The 23,766-nt window shown below is 56.6% G+C and overlaps 1 protein-coding gene, 2 non-coding genes and 1 pseudogene across 3 annotated transcripts in view; 1 reads left to right on the top strand and 3 right to left on the bottom strand.

Annotated features, from left to right (window-relative positions):
• Positions 1-1,712: 1,712 nt before the first annotated feature.
• On the bottom strand, positions 1,713-2,680 carry LOC102883321 (annotated as a pseudogene).
• Positions 2,681-17,430: 14,750 nt separating this feature from the next.
• On the top strand, positions 17,431-17,549 carry LOC112484255. The gene has a single exon (XR_003047972.1). It is a non-coding gene; the product is annotated as a 5S ribosomal RNA (ribosomal RNA).
• A 5,130-nt stretch (positions 17,550-22,679) lies between these two features.
• RPL3 (ribosomal protein L3) overlaps positions 22,680-23,766 on the bottom strand; it is a 6,880-nt gene continuing 5,793 nt past the window's right edge. The window contains exons 8-10 of the mRNA XM_006917404.3: positions 23,460-23,555; positions 22,972-23,091; positions 22,680-22,780 (exon numbers count right to left, since the gene is read on the bottom strand). Coding sequence (XP_006917466.1) covers positions 22,736-22,780; positions 22,972-23,091; positions 23,460-23,555 — 261 coding nt within the window. The 3' untranslated portion in view covers positions 22,680-22,735. The remainder of the gene's footprint in view (positions 22,781-22,971; positions 23,092-23,459; positions 23,556-23,766) is intronic.
• Positions 23,648-23,741, bottom strand: LOC112484251. The gene has a single exon (XR_003047968.1). It is a non-coding gene; the product is annotated as a small nucleolar RNA U83B (small nucleolar RNA).

The raw sequence follows: 23,766 nt of genomic DNA, 5'->3' as shown, positions 1-23,766 counted from the left end.
TTTTAGTTTCCAAATGAAAACTAGTGGGACCTGGATGTAGCAGCTGCTCCAAGGAGCCTCTTCTCTGCTGCAGCCTGCCCCTGGGCAAGAGCCTGGGCAAGAGCCTGCACATGCATGAACATACCATGCACACAGCACTCATGCAAATACGTGAGCACCCATGTGTGAACATATCCACACATGGAGGCGTATACACAGCTGTGCACCCACACACAAGCACAGGCAGAGACACTCCCACACGTATCCACAGACATGCGTACAGGTACTCACTCACGTGTACACAGACATGCGCACACGCACCTCGTAAGGGCCCACCAAAACACACAGAGGTCTGCACCCCAGGCCCACCCAAGTGCACACTTGGGGTGCTCAGGCTGGCTGAGGGTCGCTTAGCTGCGTAAGCACTCCCAGGGCACCTGCGTGCACACATATCTCACTTTGGGCATTCTGACCAATTGTTGCCCTTCCCCACCAAAACACACAGAGGTCTGCACCCCAGGCCCGCCCAAGTGCACACTTGGGGTGCTCAGGCTAGCTGAGGGTCGCTTAGCTGCGCAAGCACTCCCAGGGCACCTGCGTGCACACATATCTTGTTCTCACTCTGGGCATTCCGACCACTTGTTGCCCTTTGATGATGACTTTATGGAGCTCCCAGCCCAGTGGCTAGAAACAGACCAAGACCATCACACAGTGGGACCCATGTCCTGGCAGTGGGCAGAACAGAGGGCTGTAGGTGCACAGAGGAGGTGGCAGCTCAGCCTGGGGTGCTCAGGGAAGGCTTCCTGGAGGAGGAGGCTCCTGAATTTTCTAATGCCTATGAAAACAACAACAGTAACAGTCAACAGTTATAAACAGCATTTACCAAGCACTCACACTACGCCCTGCCCCCTCCATGCATCATTTCATTTCATCCTCTCAGCACCTTATGGGGCAAGTACCATCACGATTTGCAGACGAAGAAACTGAGGCTGAGAGAGGTCTTAGCACACAGCTGGTGGGACTGACCCCAAAGCCCATGTTCAGGCACTGGTAGTGACTTTGTTGGTCATGGGGGTGTCCAGTGTTCTATTGTTCTATAACAAAGGATCCCAAAATGTAGTGGCTTGAAACAAGAGTGGGCTTTTGTTTCGCTCACAGGTCTGCAAGTTTAGCAGAGCTGAGGCGGGAAGGCACTTCGTTGCTCTAGGTGGCATCAGCTAGGGCAACTCACCTGGGGAGTAGATGACCCATAAGCTTGTCGGGGTGAGAGCTGGGGCCTCTGTCCTTCTCTACGTGGCCTTTCCAGGGGGCTGTGGGGCTTCCTCACAGCGTCGTGGCTGAGTTCCAAGAGCAAACATCCTCAGAGATGGACATGGAGGCTGCGGCTTTCCCGGCCCGGGTCTAAGCTCTGACCCTCCATCACGTCCATGTTACTCAAGCATCCACAGAGCCAGATTCAAGAGTAGGGGACATAGACCCGCCCCACCTTCAGTAAGAGGAGTGTCGATTAATTAGGGGGTGCAATGTGTTCTAAAAAAGCCCCAAGGCAGGCAACCACTGTCTAGCCCAGAGACCCCCGCCTTGCCCGATTCCAGACCTCCAGCGGGGGTAGCAGATCAGTCCTAGAGCGAGTAACTCTACCCTGCCGCTTCCATTCCCATTTTTTGGTGGTGGTGCGGGGCTTGGCCAGAATTGTTACTATAATGATTTATAAAAAAGTTTTCTTCGGGCACCTATGTTAAATTATTGAACATATCTTGGAGGGGGAGGTCGGGGTCCTTTGGGGCAAGCCTCTGCACTTCACGGAGTGATCGGTCACGGAGCCTGAGCAGCAACGAGCCGCTCGAAAGCACGATGTTGGGGAACAGCGGCCACAGAGGTCCAGGTTGGACTTGTGGGTGGCAAAGGCCAGCACCTCGTGGAACCCCTTGCTCCCGTCCCTTACCAGGTCCTGCCGGAACAGCAGCCTGGGGCCCTGACTCGCGCTGGCCCCACGTGGAGTGTACTGTCATCCGGCCAGGGCATACCGCATCTTCTCCGTCTCCAGAGCCTCATCCTTCTGCAGGTTGATGGACGGGGCAGCGGGCTCTCTCTCTGATGGTTTGGACAACCTCAAACTCAGCTGAGCTGTGAATGTCAAGTCTTCCTGGTACAGCAGCAGCAGAGTCAGCAGGAGACATCACGGCTGGCAACGTCCACCTATGTGATGGACCGTGGCATGGCAAAGCCCTCGTAGGTGGGGACAGCACGGATGACCCCATCTGCCGAGTCTCAAACCACTCCTGTTGTGCGTTCCTTTGCATACGGGCTGAGCATGGACTTCATGGGGATAAACAGGGCTGGCACGTTGAGGGTCTCAAAGAACCCCCTGCTCCCTTCTCCCGGGTCTTACTCAGGTTGAGCGGGGCTTCCCTTAGAAGCACAGGATCCTCCTCGGAGAAGGTCTGCGGCTGGTCCTTGGAGTAGACGTACTGCCACATGTCATTCCAATTCCACACCACGTTGTGCTCCATGGGGTGGCACGGGGCCAGCAGCCCCCAGTCTGATGAAGAGGTCCCCCTCCAGGGCTCCAAGCTTCACGCACACGTGCTCGGGGCCCAATGAAGTTTGGGAAACAGTATTTGGGAATCTGGTCCCCTGGGAAGCCAGTCTTGATCACCCCTGATCTGTTGTCAATGACCATAGGCGGGTCGGCGATATGTCACAGGACTCCACAGCCGGGCTGGACCAGGGGGCACCTGCGAATGAGTGGGTGAGTGCACATCCCCATCTTCTTCCGTGCCACACACAAGGGGGCCACTGGGTGTGTGGCTACAGAGGCCCAGCTAGCCTGGCACCTCGGCTGGGAAGGGGCAGCCTCGTGGGGCAGAGGAGCTGGATGCCCAGGCTGGGGAGGTGCCTCGCCCTTTGCCAGAGCTCCCTCAAACCCCTAGGGCCCCAGCCCCCAAGTCCTATCTCCTCTGCTTCCTCCTTGCCCACCCCAGGGAGGCAGAGACTCAGGCAGTGTTTGCAAGTGGTCCCCCTTGGGTCCCCCCAGTGAGACCACAGCATAGATGTTCTTTCCAAGGCCCCTCTCCCCGTGTCCTAAATTTTCATGATTCTGGGGTTGGAAGTATCCAACACTAACCAATCCAAACATCCATTTCCATGCTTCCCTCTTCTCAAGGATCTAAGTTTCCAATTCCTTCTGACTCAATTTGACCAAACCAATTGAACTGTGAAGGAGCTGACCCTTTGACCCAGTCATGCTCACTCTAAGGAGTCTCCCAGGCTCCAGAGATCAATAAACGTGTACAAAAGAGAGGTGCCGAGGCGTTCTCTGGGGCACTGTGCATCATCGAGAAAAGTCGGAAACTTCCGCCTGTCTATCGACAGACACTTCCACCTGTCCGTCAACACAGGCTCATTAAACAAGGGATGGGATGGTGGTGACACCACTGACTCTGCTGCCACTGGAAAGGACGAGGTCGGCTGTAGGAGCGACAACCCAGAGCCTTTTCCTAGATACGCAAGTGCGGGGGCGAAAGCCATCTCCAGAACGTTGCGTGGGCTGTGCGCCCGTTTAAGTGTGGTCACACGTGGACGGAGAGCAGACAACAGATTGCGCAGGGCCCTGGGATCAGGGTGTGCGGTTTCCCGTGGCGGCTGTAACAAACGACCACAAACTGGGGGACTTGACATTTATTGTCACCATTCTGGAGGCCGAAGTCTGAAATCGGGTGGCCAGCAGGGCCGCACTCCCGCTGAAGGCTCTGGGGGAGGAGCCGTCCTGCCTCCTTTGGCTCCTGCTGAGTCCTGGCGTCCTTGGCTTGTGGTCGGCTGGTCGGCTCGTCGCTGCCTCTGTCTCTCATCGCTTTTCCTGTGTCTCTGTTTCCATATCTCCCTTTTCCTTCATGAGGACACTCACGCTGGATTTCGGACCCACCCGATTCCAGTTTGATCGTGTTTTGAGATCCTCACTCTAACTACATCTGCGAAACTTTTATGCCAAACAAAGTCACATTCTGAGGTTCTGGGCAGACCTGAATTTTGAGGGGACACTATTCAACCCTTACAAAGTAAGAAGGCAAACACGCCTTCTAACAATGACAGGGTGCTTATGGAGTTAGGTTTTCCTGGTGTCATTTCATTTCGACTTTTAAAAATTCTAAAGTCACAGAAGACTAGACGTCTTCAAAGACTCTTCGTCTCCCAGGATCAGTATCTCGGGTTTTCTGGGAGCCCAGTCCCCTCGCTGGTAAGGTGAGAATGGGCATCATGGGCAAGGCCGACGTTTCTCCCACGCCTGCCCTAGAAGTCGCCTGGGGTCCTCTGACCTCCAGGTTACAAGTCTTCCCTTTGACTGGAGATGACCAGCTGACATTCACAGCCCAGCGCCTCTCTGGGGTTGTGAGCTGAGCACCCTGAGGCATGGTGGGGACCAAAGGGAGGGTCTGTGTGGCACCAATGACCCACTCACCCATTAGAGGCCTCCCAGCGTCCTGAGCACTCACTGATTCCAACCCCTCAGTTCACAGATGGGGAAACCAAGGCCGAAAGTGAAGAAAGGACTTGGCCAAGGTCACCTCCTGCATTAGGAGCCGCTTGCCCTGTCCTATTCCTTCTCAGCAAGAACCCTGTCCCCGGACCTTCCCCACCTCCGCTGGCTACAGCCCCCAGTTTCCACTCAAGATTTATTCTTCCTCGTTTACCCCAGGAGGCAAGCAGAAAAGTGAATGGGTAAGGGAAACTGAGGCTCAGACCGGGCCCATCCTGTCCAGTCAGTGGTGCTGACCAAGGACACAAAGCTCCCAGAATGCCCTGTGGGTTCAAACAGACCCCAAGTAACAGAGGCTGGGCACAGAGGGTGCCCTAGCCACAGACACCTGGAGCACTCAACCGAGGCCCCCAGCTCTTGGTAATTAATTAATCATCAGGCTGTTTAAAGATTAACGACAGCAGGTTGGTGGGGGACAGGCTTACCCATGATGGGGGCACGGAGGAGGAGCTCGCCCCTTCCCTGGTGACCCGGTGGGATTGTGAAGAGGGCTGCCTCTGCCCCATCCAGCCTCCCCTGGTCTCTAAGGAAAGGGGGCCGAACTCACAGTGGGGGGTTGGGAGGCTGGGGTATAAGACGGGGCAAGAAAGTCCTTCCAAGGACAAGGACCAAGGACTTTCCAAGGACCAAGGGCTTGGTCAGACCTCCGTCCATAGGCACATACCCAGGCAATGTGGCTCTGGGCGGGTCATGCCCCCTCTTAGCCTCTATTCCCTCATCTGCAATCAAGGGCACTGACAGGCTGGTTTGAGATTCTCTGAGATAATGTCTGCCAAGTGGAGGCCATGGGCCTGGAGCTGAGGAGGTGCTCATGACTTCCTCCTAGAGAGACCTGACACCCTAAGTCCTGGCATTGTGTCCCCCCCATGGCAGAATCACTCTCTTCTGAGAGTAACCGTCAAATTCAAGTTTGATTCCAATGTGCAGGGAAGGGAAAGCAGCCCTTTCTCCAGGGCCAGGTGGGGAGGGTGAGTCAGCTTCCTTACCTGGGCTGATTCACACCTGTGCTGAGGCAGGGTGGGGGAGAGACAGACAGGGACGTAGTCCTTCACCGGGGTGCAATCACATCCACAGTCCCCAGCTGGAATAAAGGGGGAACATTCTAGATGAAGCCCCCAGAGGAGGCGATGTGGTCCCTAAGGCTTGGAGAGGGGCCGGGGTGCCCCCTCGCCCAGCACACCAGCAGCGGCACCCCGGCCTCCCTTCCCCACCTCTCCCTGCACCGTTAGGTAACAAAGCCCAACCCTGCCTGCCAGCCCTGCAGGCCGCCTTCCCACCCTCCAAAGGTGCCCAAGGGGTCAGTGAGTGAGGTGCAGGTGACTCATGAGTGGGAAAGGCCCGTGAAGTCATCCAGAGGCCCAGGTCACCTCGAGAGTTTGGGAGCCTGTCTGGTCCCTGGGCTCCCTGGCCAGGGAGTTCCCCAGGAAGGGGCTGTCTGCTCCCCTGGCTGCGGGATGGAGACAGCCCTCCCGATGGATGGAGAACAGCCCTGGTAGCTCCCAGCCCTCCGCTCGCCTGCCGGGGACTGCAGGCCCCTCGCCTGCCCACCCAGCCTCTCCCTTCCTCACAGCCCCTGCCACAGAGGGGAGTGGAAGGAAGCCTGGAACGAGCTGTTGGCCCAGGGCCCGGGGCTTTGCCGGAGCGGGAGAGAGTGGGAACGTGACTGTGATTATTGTTATTACTTGCTGGGCATTCCACCTGAGCATTCTAAGCTCTTAGTGCTGTGACCATCGGGAAAGCTAAAACGCAAGGGTTGCCCAGGACCAAAGGCCCCAGACACGGGGGTAACAGAGACATGGGTTCAAATCTGGGGACTCCCGCTGCCAGGCCTGGCACCCTTCAGAGCACCTCTCTGGGCCTCAGTTTTCTTATCTGTGAAATGGGGGTCATGAAAGCTACCTGGCCAGGGGCACGTGTCAGCGCCCGGCAGGAAACAGGCACCAGGGGCCATGGAAGAAGAAATCTTGGGTTAGGGACGGCTCTGAGCTGTGGGCAGGTGGGGTGTGAAGAACCTGGAGAGAGGCATCGAGGTGGGGAGTGGGGGGTGCCGATGACCATCCCCTGAGCTAAGTGGCACAGAGGGGCTGAGGGTCCTGAAAGCCAGCGAGAGGGGAGGCGGGGAGAAGGCCGCACGCAGAGGAGCTGCAGACGAGGACAGGACCTGATTGCTGCAGCCGGGACCAAGGAGAAAGCAGAGAGGAATAACCCGCCCCTCCTCCTGCCCTCGCATCTGCCAGAGCCTCGCAGCAGCCACAGGATAAAAAGGACCAAGAAAGGACCTGAGGGTGGCAAGCAGAAAATAATCTGAATAATAATAAAAATGCCTTTATTCAGCAAATGTTTACTGAGCACAGCCACGAATGGCCAGGCTTTGTGCTGGGCCCAGGGGACAAAGTGGTGACTAAGACAAACCTGTGTCCCTACTTCATAGAGGGGAGCATGAGGCTGAGTGAGGGAGGTGACTGAGCCAGGAGAGATGTTTTAACCCAAGGAAACCCCTATAGAGTGATCAGAGACTGCAGAAGGGGAAACTGAGGCTGGGAGGCAGAGACTTGCCCAAGGTCACCCAGCAAGTCAGTGGCATAGGGAAGCCCCATGCCCACCCCCCGCTTCATCATTTTTCCAAGGCCCAGAGAGGTTGTTCAAGCTAGCGGGGTCAGGGACCCGGGAACTCCCAGGCTGCCAGCTCCTCCCTCGGCCTCTGCTCCCTTTGGCCATTCCAGGCTCTCAACCGCGTGTGACAGGATGGCTGCGGCCATCAAGGGAGCCCACCGTGGGGCAGTGGGCCATGAGGGGAGCCGCGTGCTCGCATTTCCAGACAGGCCAGCACATTCCTTCTGGGGTGCCACCGTGCCACCCCGTCGCCCCGCCCTGTGCCCCTGAACACAGCGCGCATTGTCTGCCCCAGACACTTTGAGCCGCCAATGCCTCCAGCGTCTGATACCGCCCCACACCCATCTCAGGTGGGTCTCCACAAGCTGAAGCACCCCTGTCCTGGTCCCCAGCCCCTAAGGGCAGCTGTGCCATTTATCTTGGAACCAAGCAAGAATCAGAGAGGGGAGGTGACTTGTCCCAAGCCACACAGTCCGAAATCCAAATCCCAGGGCCCTTCAATTAATTACTCTTCCCTAAGAACTCCTCTTCCAACCTCTGTACCCAAAGGGCCAGGTCTGTGCTGGTCCTTGATGTCCCCTGCCCATGTGTAACATCCCCATTTTACAGCCCAGGAAGCCAATTCAGCGAGGGAAGGAGCTTGCCAAGGCCACCCAGCAAGGAAGCAACTGAGATGAGATCCGGCCCACGCCCTTCAGCTCCTGCAGGAACAGCGGGGCGTGGAGCAGGCGTGGTGGGCGGTGCTGAGAGCATCCAAGGGCAAGTGGCGTCCAAACCACACGTCGCCGGAAGATGGGCGCCCTGTCTACAAAGGCAGGCCGGTCTGTCCAAGTCGATTCACTCGTCCATCACTTGTGTACCACAGAAGGGGTACATACCAGGAGCCCACAAGCCAGGTGAGGCACAGCTTGGGGCTGGGGTGTGAGGGAGGACCCTGTTTGAGAGAAAATGATAGACTCAAATTGGGTCAGAGAAGTGCTCGATAGGCAATAAAACCAGGGACTAAAGTATCAATGCCCAAATATATCAATTCCCAATATCAACCACTGAAATGACAAGTGCCCTTCCAATTGCCCTTCCCTGGTTTCTGTTTTTCCTTGGCACTCACGGTGACCTCTTCTGACCCACTACAGTATTTATCAGGCCATGTTTCCTCATTTCCCTCCTTGGTGTGCTGTCCCTCCCTAGGACACCTGAGAGCCTCATGGCCTGTTCCCTCAAGTCCTTTGGGGCTCGCCTCCCTGACCCTGTTTGTCCTGACCTCTGATTTATGACATATTTACTTGTTTTTCTTGCCCACCCACCCCCGCCCCACCCCTGCCAGGACAGAAGTTGTGTGAGAGTTGGGATTTTTACCTCCTGCTGTATGAAGTAGATGAGGGGAGAGAAGAAAGAGAAGAATCTAGACTGATTCAATTTTTTTTAGCTCAACACACCCATAAAACCAGCTCCAAGATCAAGACACAGATCATTTCCCCCTCCCAGAAGCTCCCTCGTGCGCCCTGTGGTCAGTCCCCAGCCCCTGCCCCCGAGGAACCATCTTCCCGTTCTGTCTGTTCTTGACCTTCACAGACACGGAGCCACATGTGTGCTCCTTTCATGCCCTGGCTTTTTGTTCTTGGTGACGGAGGGGTTACAGCTTAAGCAACTAGGTGGGCAGTGGTGCCATTTATCGAGCTGCGGACAGCCAGGCTGGAGCAGGTTGCGGGGATCCAGGGTTCTGTTTCGGGCCGTGGGTGGTGAAGCAGGCGGCCGGGCACGGGACTCGGGCTGAAGATGGACGTCGGACAACTCAGCTCGTTGATGACGTTGAAGCCACGAGGGAAGCGGGGTATGCGAATTATCTAAACTATCAGGGCACCATCTCTCGTGGCCACAGATTCAGGGTCACCTGCTCCGGGTCAGGTCTCCTGCCCGCTTTCTGCTGGGAGACACCTAAAGGATGGCTTTGGAAACTGACCCCTATTTCAGGAGAGGAGTTGAGGCACAGCAAGGGAGGGTGACTTGCCCAAGGTCACGCAGCTGGTTAAGGTTGAGCCAGGTCCTCTTGCTCCGGCCTGAGATCCCTGCCCTGCCTTCTGGGTGCACCAGGGCAGCTTGGGGAGACTCAACGCACACCCAAATGAGGATATCGCCCACAGCGAGGGTCTGGGTGAGCTGGGAGGTGTTCGCAGTAGCAGAATAACCCGTGAAGGCTCCCCGTAGGAAGCAGGGTTGGTGCTGGGCCTGAGGAGCCTGGGGCAGGGTAACCCCACCTGAAGTCACTGTCTCCCCAGTAGCTCCGTCACTGGCAAGCCAGACTGCTCTAGACAGCACAGCTGGAGGACCAGCTGGAGCGGGGGCGGGTGGACGGCTGGAACTACATCACCCATCAGTAGCCAAAGGCCCTGGGAGATGACCGGCTCTCAGGTGTTTTGGAAACCAGAGGTGAAGCCATCCGGGCTCCTATCCCCTCTGGTCCAAGTGCCCCACTTTACAGACAGGAAAACAGAGGCCTGGAGAGGACAGTGCCTCTCCCCAAAGTGCCTAGCAAGTGAGGGGCAGATCCAGAAAGAGACCCCACCCTCCCGTCTCCGAGCACAGTGCTCTGCACTCCAGCGTGTTCCCTGGGACATCGTGCCCGGCCGAGGGCCACCCTCCCCACCACCCCTTTGGGGTAGTAGGAGAGGCATGAAGAATGGAAGAGAAAAGGGTCTGCGCTGAAGAGGAGCCCAGAGGCCAGGTGGTCCACGCCCCCAGGACTCGTAGTGGGCGAGGGCGACTCAGTCCCCCTCACACAACCCCATCTCCTTGCACTGTCCACCCGCTGCCCACATCCCTGACCCTGAGCTCCCGCAGCCAGTGGCGTGCGGGAGCTGGACCCCTCAGCCGTTACGTTATTAAACGTTCCCGAATTTTGCAAGCCGGCGTTTAAACAGTTATCATTTAAAATTAAACATTTAAATTTGCAAGTAAATAAATATTCAAAACTCATCACTTCCTAACTTTTTACGACATTTTCTGTTATCGATGCTCACAAGGTCACTGACGTCCATTGTCTCTGTAGCGTGGAGATGCTATATGATGACCTGTGTCCATCGCCCACTCCGAGCTCAGGAACATCACATTAGGAGCTTGAAACTGACCATGGTCGGTATCTTTACACGGAAATTGGCAGTTGCTGCAAATCAGAGATCTGCCCCCCGGCGTGGAGATGCTATATGATGACCTGTGTCCATCGCTCAGGAACTTCACATTAGTAGCTTGAAACTGACCATGGTCGGTATCTTTACACGAAAATTGGCAGTTGCTACAAATCAGAGATCTGCCCCCCAAAGAACCAGTTGTTAACCAGCTCTGCCCACATCTAATTCATCGGCAAAGTTCTCCCTCTAAAGCAGTACCAGAATCTGACCACTTGCACCCCCTCCATGGCCACCACCTGGTTCTAGCGTCCATCCTGTCTCGCCTGGACCATTGCAGCTGCCCCCTCACCCCCTCCCAGCTTCTGCCCTGCCACCCTCACAGTCCATTCTCCACCCAGCAGCCAGAAAATCCTTTCTCGACTTAAAGGACCAATGATGTCAAACAGAATGAGACAAAGTCCCCCTCCCCCTGCACCACCTCTGAGCCACCTCCCCCGACTCCCTGCCCTTCCCCCCTCTCCTCCCTGCCCTTCCCGGTTTACCCTCTCCCAAGGACCCTCCAGGCCCTTTTCAGCCTCTACCATACTCCCTGGCCCGCACAACTTGCCCCACCATCATATGTCACCTCTTTCTCATCATTTATGTCTCCTCCTCAGGCGTTTCCTCCAAGAGGCCCTTCCTGACCTGCGGAAGCCACCCCCAGCCACTCTCTGCCCCCGGCACCTGTTCGATCGATGTCCTAGCACAAATCTCTCTCTGTATTGATCTCCCAGACCGTGTCTGTGTTTATCATCTGTCCTCACACAGAACGTAAGCCCCACGTGTTCAGGGTTTCTCTCTGCTCCACTCCTGGCTGTATCATCAACACCTTATGCAATGCCCAGCACATAGTAGGTGCTCAATAAGTACTTGAATCAATGAATGAATCCATAGAAGGGCAGCAAAGGACTCTAAAACTGTCATAGTCTGCACGCATGATGGGATCGAAGACAAGGGCTGGGGGATGTGGTCAGAACTCACCCTCCACCCCTCCTCTGCCCCCACCAGCCTGTCTTGCCTTGGGTGTCCGCAGACTATGGCTCCCTCCCAACCCCCCACTCAGTCCTGACATCCAGCATGTTCCCTGCCCCTTCCCACAGCTCCTCCTTCCCTGGGGGCTTGTTGGGAGCAAGCGGGAAGAATTCCTGGCCCGAAGTCAGGGGAGGTGCCCTGGCAGGCGGGAGGCAGCGCACACACACGCCAGGGACCGCTCCGAATTCCAGCTCCCACGAGCTTGCTGGGAGCATGCCAAGCAGGGCCGGGGAGGGGCAAGGAGCCCCTCCTCACGGAAGCCAGGAGGGCAAGAGGAGCCTGGGGAAGGGCCAGAGGGGCAGAAGAAGCGGTCAGTCAGAGCGGCCACAGTCAGGGCCCTGAAGGCAGCTAAGTCACTGCTTCCAGTGCCCAGACGGGAAGGCTGAGGCCCCCTGGTGTCAAACTCCGAGCTCCTGGTTCTTCCCCAGCCAAGGGTCTGGGATGGGGGGGTGTCGTGGGTGAGAGAAGTAGGAAAGCGGGGTCGACCTGCGCCCAGAGACCGAATGTCTGGGGAAAAGAAGAGGGACGTCCGAGGGCCTGGTTAACATGAGACCCCCCGGACAGAGGCCTGGTCTGGCAGCAGATCGGGGAGAGGGTCTTGGGGGAGGGGCTTTCCCTGTCCTCGGCAGACTGGGAAAGCCCCTCCCTCGCTGACTGTGTCCGGAGTCCCCACCTGTTCAGTGTGGGGTTGCTCTAGGTGTGGCCAACAGTCTCAGCCACTGTGAGTTCAGTGGGGGACAAAAGGGGAGAGGCGTGTCCCAGGGAGAGAAGAAGGTGGCAGAGCTTGTGGAAGGCTCTCGGCCTGGCCTCTGCTGGGCTCCCCTCCCGGCCTGTCCCCTCCCGGTCCTGGGTCAGGGCCAGGTGCCATGAGCTCAGGCAGCGGCCCCTGCCTAGCTGTCAGCGCTGGGGCTGCCGCCAACGCCCACGCCAGCGCACCTGGCCTGCCGCTGAGCCACCCCGCCACCACCCCGTCCCCAGCTCCTCCTCCCTCCCCCAGCCCCCAAGGTGCGGCCTCGGAATTACAGACAACTGGATCCAAACTTCCAGAACCACAGTGCCAAACTTCCAGAACCACAGTGCCTTTAAACTAGACAATTCTAGAACCTTGGGTTCTTAGAATCAGACAATGCCAGGACCATCAAATATTAGAACATTTCCTATTTCGGGCCCAAGAACTCTTAGAACCAAATATTTTCAGAAATGCGGCATCTTGCAACCAAAGATCAAAACCAGGGAAATGGATTTGGGGAATTCTGGGAGCAAGGGCTCTTAGAAGCAGAGAATTCTTAGACAACAATCCCTTTGTCCCAGAGGACAGGAGCCCTGCATACTTCCGGGACTGTAGCCGTCCAGGAGCAGAACAAGACAGGCCTGGTGGGGGTCCTTCAATGTGGCCCCTGCCTCGAGGCAGTTTCTCTGTGCCTGGAACAGCAAAGTGGGGTGGCAGAGGGGAAGGAAGGGGGCACTTCTGAGGTGAGGGCCTCTCTTCCAGGCCCTGGGCGGCTACCTTTGCCAAGAAAGGAGAAGAGAAAGAAAGCCGTTGATGCCACAGGTTTGGGCGGCTGGCATGTGGTCACGGAGGTTGGCAGGGTCCCCACCATCCCCCCCCACCCCCCTGCTGCAGGAGCTTGGAATTTTCTCCTGGCAGGAAGGGCCCACCCTCCTATGAATGGAAATAATCCTTGGCATCTGACCCCTGAGGTGTGCAAGGTCTTTGACAATCAAGCATTATTGTCCTCCCTGCCTCACCCTCAGCCCAGTGCAGAGGGGAAACCGAGGCAGGAGGGGTCTCTGTCTAAACCAAGAACCCGATTCTGCCCCTGGCAAATTCCTGTGATTCCCAGCCCTGACCACAGAATGTCAGAGCTGAGAGAGCCACAGGGGAGGGGTCTGCCTGGGTCAGCGAAGACCAGAGAGGGCAGCGGTTTGCCCAAAGTCACACAGCATATTTCAACATACCATACTTTTTACCTCCGCTAACATTCATTTCCAGGGCCTCCTCTTCCAGGAAGTCTTCATGGATTACTGCCTCATCCCTGGGCCCCTTAGCCCCTGAAGACTTTACTACTCCACCATGCAGTGTGCTCTAACTACTCAGACCTTGTTCTCTAAGTATTTTATGCAAAATGTCTCATCTTCCCAGGCCCACATTATTATGGTGTCTCCCCATCAGCCTGGAACTAGAAGCCTTGGGCCGAAGCCTCCACACCCCTGCTCACACACCTCGCATGGCTCCCCACTGCCCAGGACAAAGTCCAACATGGTCTGGAACTCCGTGGGGATGACCCTGAGGCTCAGACCTTGTTCTCTAAGTATTTTATGCAAAATGTCTCATCTTCCCAGGCCCACATTATTATGGTGTCTCCCCATCAGCCTGGAACTAGAAGCCTTGGGCCGAAGCCTCCACACCCCTGCTCACACACCTCGCATGGCTCCCCACTGCCCAGGACAAAGTCCAACATGGTCTGGAACGCCGTGGGGATGACCCTGCACTCCAGCCTCACCCCTGGGTCCCACAGGGCACGGGTCTCACCCAGCCTCTTGCAGCCCCTGCCAGGCCACCTCTCTTCTTCACAGCCTTACTCCCTGCAGCCCCTTTCCCTCCACCCTCCCCTCTGGCCAGAGCATCCTCATTCCTGAGGCCTCAGCTGCAGTTACCTGCCCAATGCCCGTGCCTCCTCTGGACCACACTGGGCTTCTCCTCTGCAACCCCCGCAGGTGGTGGCCTCTGCCTGGGTGCCCACTCCCTGAGGCTGGGCTGCGTCTCACTCACACTGGACCTTGGACCAGAGGACCCGCTGCTGGTCCCAGCCCCTCTCACATGCCTTCACTCTTCAAATCCTGGCAACACGACAGAAAGTGGGTTCTCGTCTGATCGTCCCCATTTTTCAGATTATGAGACTGAGGTACATTGTGACTAAATTGCTTCCTCAGAGTTACACTGTCGGTCAATGGCAGAGCTGGGATCGAGTCCCTAAAAGTCTAGCTCCAGAGCCCACATCCTGACCCACGTTAGGTCATACTGTCCAGCGAAAGGAAGACAGAAGCACGGAACCCTCACAGCCTTGGGGAGTCTGGGGGCTCCCGGAAGTGAGAGACCCCATAGCTCAAGCCCCTGAGGCCCCGAGAGAGCCCTTCCCCACAGAGAGAGACACAGACGCAGAGACGCAGACGCTCGCCCTCGGCCTCGGGGCGGCCGGCTGCCGGAAGCACTCCGCTGCCCAAGCCTTTTTCACTTCAACTTTTCCTAAATTTGCTTTGAGGAAGTCGCTGTCGCCTTGGTGTTCTCCTCGTCTCTCACGCGCTCCAGACCACATCCCTTCCCACCCCAACTTCTCTGGAAGCCTGAAGAAAGGTGACCCAAAACAGAGTGGGAAAGGGACGGTACACGTGAGGAATAAGGTCATTCTACACTTGTAATAGTTGATGGTGCCGTGAGAAAGAGGCAGGTGAGCCCAGCGGGGCGTCGGGAGGGCTGGGGGAGCGGGGTGCGCTTCTAACCAGGGCAGCGAGGACAGGCCTCGCTGAGAAAGCGGCATCTCGGCCAATTTCCAGAGGAGGGACATCCCAGGAAAGGGGAGAGCCAGCGCAAAGGCCCCGAGGCGGGGGTGAGCCTGCCCTGTGAGAGGAACAGAGAGAAGAGGAGGCCAGTGTGGCCATGGACGAGCGAGGGAAGTGAGGGGCGGTGCCCGGCCCGCTGTGGTGTGCTGACTCCAGCCTTTAACTCTGCCTCCGGTGGGGGCCCTGCAGGCTTCGGAGTAGAGGAAGAATGCATTTTTTTTATCATTGTGGTAAAACACACATAATATAAAATTCACCGTCTTGATCACTGTTAAGTGTACCTTTTAGTGGTATTAAATACATACCCATCCTTACAACTCTTTTCCTCTTGTAAAACGGGAAAACTCCGTTTGGAGGAATGCAATCTGACTTAAGTTTTAACAAGATCGCTCTGGCTGCTGGGTGAAGACTAGACATGAGTGTGCAGAAGGCCAGGGAGTGGGGGACACTGCCCCAAAGGCAGGACCCCCCAGGTTCCACCCTGACGATCTGCGCGTGGCGTTGGGGAAAATCACTTCATTCATTCTTACGTTTATTTGTTTATTCATGCCTTCGGTCAACTGGTCTTTCGACCGAAAGTTATTGAACACCTACTATGTGCTTGGCACTGTGCTGGGTGCAGGGGGCACAAGAATACCAGAACAGACACAGCCCCCGGCTGGAAAGAGACACAGAGCCAAAAGCAGCACAAATGATAATGCAGTGACAGTCTTGGTGTGGGTGGTGAGGGAGAAGCAGACAGAGCAGGAAGAGTGAATATCTGAGGACTCTGATGCCGGTGGGATCCAGGGAGGCTTCCAGGAGGAGATGACATTGGAGCCAAGGCCAAAAGCAAGGTGGGGTTTCCCAACACAGAAAAAAAGGAAAAGCGTTCCAGGCAGAGGAACAGCCTATGCAGAAATGCTTAGCTTCCCGCTTCTGTGAAAGGCTTCCTCTCCTTCACTCCCCCAGGTAAAGGGGCTCAGAGGAGCTTGCGAGTCAAGCCCAGATTCATCCTGTAAAATGGGGGTCCTCTTAGTGCCTGCCTCCCCTGGATGAGGAGTAAATGAGCCAATGCAGGGCAAACGCCGGGTGTGGTGCCTGGCGCATGATGCATGAGGTCAACTTCGCCACCCCCACCCACCACATCCTGGTCTGGAGAAGTAAGGCCCTTTATGAAGGGGTGCAATGGAGGGTCTCAGGGAAGACCTCTCACAACCTACCCCCCAATCCTCTCAGCTTGCTCCCCTCTGTACCTGAAATCTCTCTACTACAAACTCATGCTTCTGAATTGTGCTTTCCCACCCTTCCAGAACCACCATTCCTAATCAGGTTAGCGTCGGGCAGGGCATTGCTCAGCTTTCACGGCTCGGCTCAAGCCTTCCTCTTTCAGGAAGCCTTCCCTGATTGCTGCAGCACATAGAGTCTCTCTATCTCTGTGTCTCCCCTACCTCCTGACTTTGCACTGGCCTTTGGCTTTCAGAGTCCTAACCTCAGAGCTGAAAGGTCCCTAGAAATTTTCCAATTCAGCCCTCCCTGAGTCCCCATGCTTCAGATGAGAAAACTGAGGCCCACTCACTGAGTGCTCAGGGCAGCTGGGATGGGGGCCAGGCCACCCCGAGGCCAAGCCCAGTCACTGTCCAGTACGCCACCCAGTGAGGGCAGATCAGATCGCCACTGGCCTTCACACATACAAAGGAAAGGCACAGGCATCCGTCGTGCCCCAGGATTTCTCTGGAAATTTCTCATTTGCTGGGAGGTTCCTGTGCAGCTGGGGGTCCTTCGTCCACCTGCTGAATGGAACCCCAGGCCAAGGAGACCTCTCTTTCCTTTAATGATGCTCAGGTCACTGGACCTCTACATCGTGTCCAGGTTTGTGCTATTGATCAGGTTTTTAAAGATAAAAGCAAAGCTTCGAATTCCCAAATTCAAAGCCTGCGTGTGAAACGAGCTCACTCTGAGGGCCAAACCAATAGCTGGGGGCTGATTTGGACCTTAGGCTGCTGACTGCCGCCTCTGGCTTAGTGGGCCATGGGTGCCGGACCAGGCAGGGCCACGTGCTCGCTGTGCGAACCTGGGCGAGTCAGCTGCCCAATCTCAGCCCTGGTTTTGCCATCTGTGAAATGGAAGCAATTTTGCCTTCTCATAAGGCTGCCGCACACTCAGGATCTACTGATGGAGAGGGTGGGCCTCAGGCCGGAGGCCGGGCTGGACACATCCCAGGCGGAGTCCCACTGAATCCTCCCTATGGCCCTGAGTGCTGTCACAGCCCTGGGAGAAGACCAAGCCAGGATTCAGCCCTGGCTGGCTCTTCCTCCACTACATGGAGCTACCTTGGCACAACCAGGAGGCCTGGGCAAGATGATGCTGGTGGCCCCACATGGCAGAGGCACAGCAGCCTGAGATGAGCTGTTAGGTAGACTGGGGCCAAACCCCTTGAATGCCGCACCAAGGTGCCTGATGCATAGTCAGAGCTTAATAAATGTTTTGTAAATGAGGAGCCTTGAATGCCGCACCAAGGTGCCTGATGCTTAGTCAGAGCTTAATTAACGTTTTGTGAATATGGTCTATGGCCATGCCACCCGGAACAAGCCCGATCCCGTCTGATCTCGGAAGCTAAGCAGGGTCGGGCCTGGTTAGTACTTGGATGGGAGACCACCTAGGAAGACCAGGTGCTGTAGGAGTAAAAAATAAAAAAATAAGGGATTGTAAGCTGACAAGGTCCTTGCCATCTGTGAGGTCAAACCAAGGGTTGCCTCGCCTAAAAAAGATTATATAAAAATAACTAAAAATGTTTTGTGTATGTGAATGAATGAACGTGCAATGAGGAGCCATGGAAAGCTTTGGAGCAGGGAGGGCCTGCCCTTGGTTATTTATGTAAGGGGCTTAGGCTCCAGGAAGGCAGAGCAAGGTGTTAGGCACGGTGCTGAATCACTGTGCTTATCCCTCCAGAACCTCGATCTCCCCTTCCGTCCCCTGCTCCGTGCCCCAGGCCGCTGACCTATAGGGACCGCATCAGCCCAACATCTTTGGCTTCCAGTTGGGTTCAGCCACTGGGAGTCACCAACAGAAGACCCAAAGGTTAAGGCTGGTGGCGTGCTGGTTTAACAACCACCACTCTGGAAGAAAGGCCCAGATGTAGTGTCCCCAACTTTCAGGATGTGAACGCTTCCACGTGGGTGGAGATGAACTCACCGACGATTGGGTGACGGCGTGATGTCTTAATGGGCCTTAGTGTTGCCATGCTGGCACGTTCAGGGCCTTGGCCACCATGGAAAACGGTGTGGTTGTGCCGAGGTGTGTCCACTGGCCTTGGTGTGTGAATGGGCTGGTGTGTCTGTGAGAGCCAGTGTCCCCTCTGCTCGGGCTCACTGTCTATAAAGTGGAGGTGATGATGATGCTCCTGCCTCCCATCAAGGGGACTGCATGAGCGAGAAGAGGCACATTTCTGTGTCTGCCGGGTACCAGGAGAGTGGTGGGTCTTCACATCCTGACCATTGCCTCAGTCCCTGTGTTGCTCGCTGGGCTGGGTGACCAGGCTCCGAGGAGTGGCCCGATGTGGAGCGGGAGCCTGCGGAAGGAGCCATGGAGACGAGGCGGTGGACAGCGGGGATGGGGAAGTTGGCGGCCGGCTATCTTTAGCGCATTCTCTCACAGCGCTTTTCCTCTGCCTGGCTGCATGGGGCTGGGGCACGGAGGCGCCACTTCTCCAAAGTCACATGAAGCCGGTGACCTGGAAGCCAGCTGTGGGGCCAGGGCCCGAGGAGGGTGGGGTTAGCTTCGGGTTGGCTCCCCCACTCCCACCTGTCTGCTGGCAGCCCTGAGGCGGAGTCCCCTGCCGCCCCACCTATGAAGCAAGCGGGGTGGGGCCATGCGAGCCTGTGAGGGGGGCTGCAGTGGCTGCTGGGAAGTGGGGGGCCCTCCTCCCCGCAGGAGCCTCCTCGCTGGAGCCAGGATTGCAATCTGCAGTGGCTGCTGGGAAGTGGGGGGCCCTCCTCCTCGCAGGAGCCAGGATTGCAACGCCTGCTTCACTGCTCCTGAAAGTCTGACCCGAGGAGCCATCGCTGAGCCTCTCTGTGCCTCAGTTTCCTCCCTGTGAAAGCGGGAGTGGTAAAAGGAGCAACGACCCACGACTTACGGGGCTGCTATGACCACTCGGTGAGAGGCGACATGTAAGACACCTGGCAGAGCATCCTCTGAGATTCCAGTGAAGCCTGTCTGGGGGTTCTGGCTCTGGGGCCTGGGAGGATTCTCTGACTCCGGGCTGCCCCTTTCCTCATCTGAGAAATGGGAATAGTGTTCGTAAGGATTAGATAAAGGAACTCTGAAAGGGTCTAGCACAAGGCTTGGTACGCAGTGGGTGCTCAACAAATGAGTACCCTACTCCTGTCTTGAGCCAAAATGTGCTTTACAGGCCTCTAGTAGCACAGGGAGGGTCGGGGTGAAGGGAGGCGGGCTGAAACCCCAGCTCAGTTATACACTGCGTGCCTCCAGGCAAGTCGCTCATCCTCTACAAGCCTCAGTTTCTCCCCTGTGAAATGGGCTAATAATAGCAACTGCCTCAAGGAGTAATCCCGAAGGTGTTTATATATAGAAAGTACTTAGCATGGTGCCTGATAGGAGTAAGATATTCACAATTACTACCACCTGCCGGCTTGGGCACTGCCCTCTGTAGGCATCCAAAGTCAGTGTGAGTGCTGGGCACTGTGGGCCAGGGGCTGGGGAGGTTGGGCCCTGGGCAGCATTGCACAGGCGGATCCAGGGGGCTGATGGATGCCAAGGACATGGTAATGATGTTGATAGTTTAGGAGTTCTGATACGTTAATAGGCCCTGGAAGGTTCCTTCGTGCCTCTTCCCTAATTCCTAGGCCCATGGGCATTCCTCTTCTGCCTCGAGTGGGGTTCAGCCAGGCCCCTCTTCTCTCAGTGGTCCAGCCCAGCTTCTGATCCTGCTGCTGATAGGGCGGGGGAAGGTATTTGGGCTCCTGGGAGCAGGCCAGGAGTCTGGGCCTGGGGTGGGGGAATGGGGGACATGGTGCTGGAGACCTTGAATGCCAGCATGAACGGCGAGACATCACATGGAGGGCGGGGGACCCGTGAAAGATTCAGACAAGTAGCTGCGCGCAGAGAGCCGATGATGGGAGGAGGGTGAGGCTGCGGGAAGGAAGCACAGGACCGGGCATCTGGAGGGTTCGTGGGGTGGGGGTGGGAGAACAGAGGCCCAGCCGCTCAGGCCCCGCTGGCAAGGCTGCCAGTGAGGATCCAGGAGAGAGCATTTTGGGGTGAGCCCATGAGGCGGCAGCCAGCTGCCCACTCCCAACCCCCCAAGGCCATCCCCAGGTGAGCTCATCGAGGTCACTAGCTGTCACTACCTTTTAAGGCGATGGCGGCTCCCGCCACCTCCTTGTTTCCACTTGCTCAGAAATTCCCAGCAGGTTTGTTGTTTTTTTTTTTTTTTTAAATCAGGAGGAATGGAATGAGACTCCTTGTTCTGTCACCACAGGATTCCAGTGAAGCCTGTCTGGGGGTTCTGGTGACAGGAAGCACACACCAACAGGCACTGAGATGCACGCTCAGTGACACGCACAGGCACAGACTGCAGGAGACAGCTGCCCCACCGACCGCAGGCCCTCAGAGAAGCCTGAGCACCCTCATCTGGACACCCAGACACATGCGCAAGCATTGGCAAGTCCCAGAGACACGGGGAGTAACATCTACTGAGCACCTACTGTATGCCAGGCCTTGGCCAGGGAGGCAGGGGTGATCCAGTCCTGCCTCACAGACCTTCCCCTGGGGAGCTGCCTCCCCAGAATCTGAGCCCAGAGCCTCATTCCTACCTCCGGGCCTTTGCACCCGCTGCTCCCTCTGCTTACATTGTTCTCCCTGTAGAGCTCCAACAGATTGGGTCCGTCACACTCTTGGGTCTCAAAGAGGCTTCCCCACCCACCCATCACTTTATCCATGGCCTGTTTTATTTCTTCACAGCATTCATCCCTTCTAAAACTGTCTCGATTACCTGTGTTTATACTGCCACCCACCCCCAACTAGGGCCTTTGAGTTTGCCGCTGCTCCCAGCACCCGGAGGCGTGCTGGTCCAGAGCGGCTCGCAGTTCTTGAATGGAGCTGATTCCACTGGCATGAGCAAGAGAATGAGATGGACCCCCTGCCCAACTCAGGGTCCTCCTCAGGACCTGACTGGACACAGACTCTCGCAGCAGAGCCCAGGCCCCACGCTTGGCTCTGCCATGGACAAGCCCCGACCCGCTCTGGCTGTGGGTTTCACGCAGCAGTGGGGGACCTGAGACCTTGGTTGGGGAAGACTCTGCCACTTGTACAGCAACTCTCCTACAGGGCTGAGGGGCTGGCCCAGCAGGTGCCACCCACTCCCACCCCCTGGTGGCTGCATCCTAAAGTGCAGCTCCAGCGACTCTGGGGCCTGGATGGCGCTATGGGAGGCACTGTAGTCTTCCCTGCATTAGGGCGGAAGCAGCTGTTTCGGCCCACTCCCCCGATCCCAGAGTTTAGGAGCTCCAAAGATGTTGGAAGGACAATAGGGGGCAGGCTAAGGATTCCTGCTCAGTGCACTCCAAGTTTCAAGCTTCACCCTACCTCCTCCTCAGCACCCACATCTGCATTCTCCGCTGAACCTTGACCTACATTTTAAAGCCTTAATGGGGACAACTTGGGCCACCTCTAATCATCCTTGAGACAGCACCACATAATGGGACCTCAGTCCGCCCCTGGCTATCACTTTTTCGTTAAAGGATCAGAGGGACCAGAGGCCAGGTGATCGGTCTTACCAGCTGCCAGACTGCTGCAGAGGGCAGTCCGAGCTTCTCCAGCTGTGGTCTCTGCCCTCAGCTGGGTAGGGCTGCTGAGGCATAACATGCCACACGGCCAGACGTGGATAACAGCCTTGGTTGGGAATAAATGGGGAATCAACAGGGCCATCTTGCATAACTGGAATGCCAGGAAGTGCACTGGGGCTGAGGCCACGCCAATCCCCAAAGGGTCAGAGATCAGAGGCCTAGCTGTTTTGAGCTTGGAGCAACCAAAAAAAACATAGATTCTGGTGTCCCTGATCCTGGACACATTAGTGTCCACTGAACATGCTGGTCAGCACAGAACAGGGTAAGCACCTCCTGCAGGCAGACGCAAGCCAGAAAGGGTCCAAGGCCTTGACCCAGCTGGGTGGGCCTGGATAAGGCATTTAACCTCCACATGCAGGGAAGCTGGGTGAGACAAGCCACCTTCCTGCAGGTGAACACTCAAGCGTTTCCCTCCCAGTTCAGGTGCAGTGCTACCCTTCTGCATGACAGCCCCTCTCCATCTGTCCTCTCCCAGCGCCAGAACTGGGCTGCAGTTTACGAAAGAACCAAAACAAGCCTTAACTGGATCCCGCTCCTGCGTGGATTAGTACCTACTTATGTGTACACTGAGCAGACCCAGGGTCTGCCCTGCCACGCCCATTAGCAACCAAAAGCATCAGGGAACAGCAAGTCCTCACTGCCTCCTTCCCATCCCCACAGCTGCCACCCAAGCTGTGCAAACACTTCCACAGCCGAGCCCCAGCCGCCTCACCCCGGTGACGAACATCTTGCACAGCTCACAGCTGCAGGGTGGCTTCAAAAGTTCAGGGGCTGACCCAGGCTCGGCTTTTGCCCCACCCCCACCCCCAGTCTGCTCCAGGCACTGGGGCCAGCCAAGTGGCGGGGGCAAAGGAGATCAAGTGAGGCTGAGGGCAGCATGCCTCTGGGAGTGCCAGGCCCATGTGGAAGAAGCCAGGACTGGGAAAAGTAAGTCAGAGGCAGATGTCACTAGAAAATAATTTTTATTGAGACCCCACCAGCTGCACAATCTGCTCCTGACATTAAGCTCCTTCTTCCTTTGCAATTCGGTCTTTCTTAAGTGGTCCCTGTGGAGGAAGGTACAGAAAACAAGGTAAGAGATGGAGGAAAACAAGTGATCAGTAAGAGTAAGCCATACCCTAATGAGATCAGATTCTGGACCATCCTCTCCAGCCCTAGATGGGCAATTGACAGGACAAGTGACAGTAGCCGGGAGCCACCCCGACCCCAGCGTGAGAGCAGGCAGGGAGGTACTCGCCATGAATGCTTTCTTCTCCTCCACTGTCTGGAAGCGGCCGTGGCCAAACTTGGAGGTGGTGTCGATGAACTTCAGGTCAATCTTTTCAAGGGCCCGCCGTTTGGTCTGTACCAGCAAGGACTGTGGGCCAAGAGCAGGGGGTTGGTTAGGAAGGGCAGGCCTTTCCCTGCACCAACTTATCTCACAGGCCCGAGGACAGGATCAAAACCCGAATCGGCCTGTTGTGGAAACCAGGCTGCCTCCCTGCACCCGCAGCTCATTGTCTGGCAGACTGCATGCCAGGAGCTGCCCCCCACCCCATGTGAGTATGTACAGCAGCAACTAACTGGGCCAGACTGGAATTTCCTCCTCCCAGGACTTCAAAGACGAAGTTAAAGGAGCAGCAGCCCCCTTTTCCTTTGAACACCCCTCCGCTAACGAAGCTCAGCCTGTGTCTGGGTCGCTCATGTTCACGACCTTCTTCCCCTCCTCCAAAAGACCTGCCTCACCTTGCGGAGAGTGAGCACTCGCTTTTTGGTTCCCACCACACAGCCTTTCAGCATGACGAAATCGTTGGTCACTTCACCGTAATGGACAAAGCCACCCTGGAAAGAGGTCACTGAGTCAGCACAGGTCAAGCATGAGGCCGGAGGTAAGTTCAGACACGCAGGACCCCTTCAGGTCCAGGCAGTCCCCGGCTATTCTCAGAAGGAAGGCAGCAAGGAACGTTTCCGCAGTCTGACTCGGGCGCTGTGCCCAGCGCTCATTCCACAGCCTCATCACTGAATAGCCGGGCCAGAGCCCCCACTTCTCACC

This window comes from Pteropus alecto, unplaced genomic scaffold (genome assembly GCF_000325575.1).
Source record: "Pteropus alecto unplaced genomic scaffold, ASM32557v1 scaffold157, whole genome shotgun sequence".
In the NCBI taxonomy this organism is placed as follows: domain Eukaryota; kingdom Metazoa; phylum Chordata; class Mammalia; order Chiroptera; family Pteropodidae; genus Pteropus; species Pteropus alecto.
This window is presented reverse-complemented; position numbering and strand designations above follow the sequence as displayed.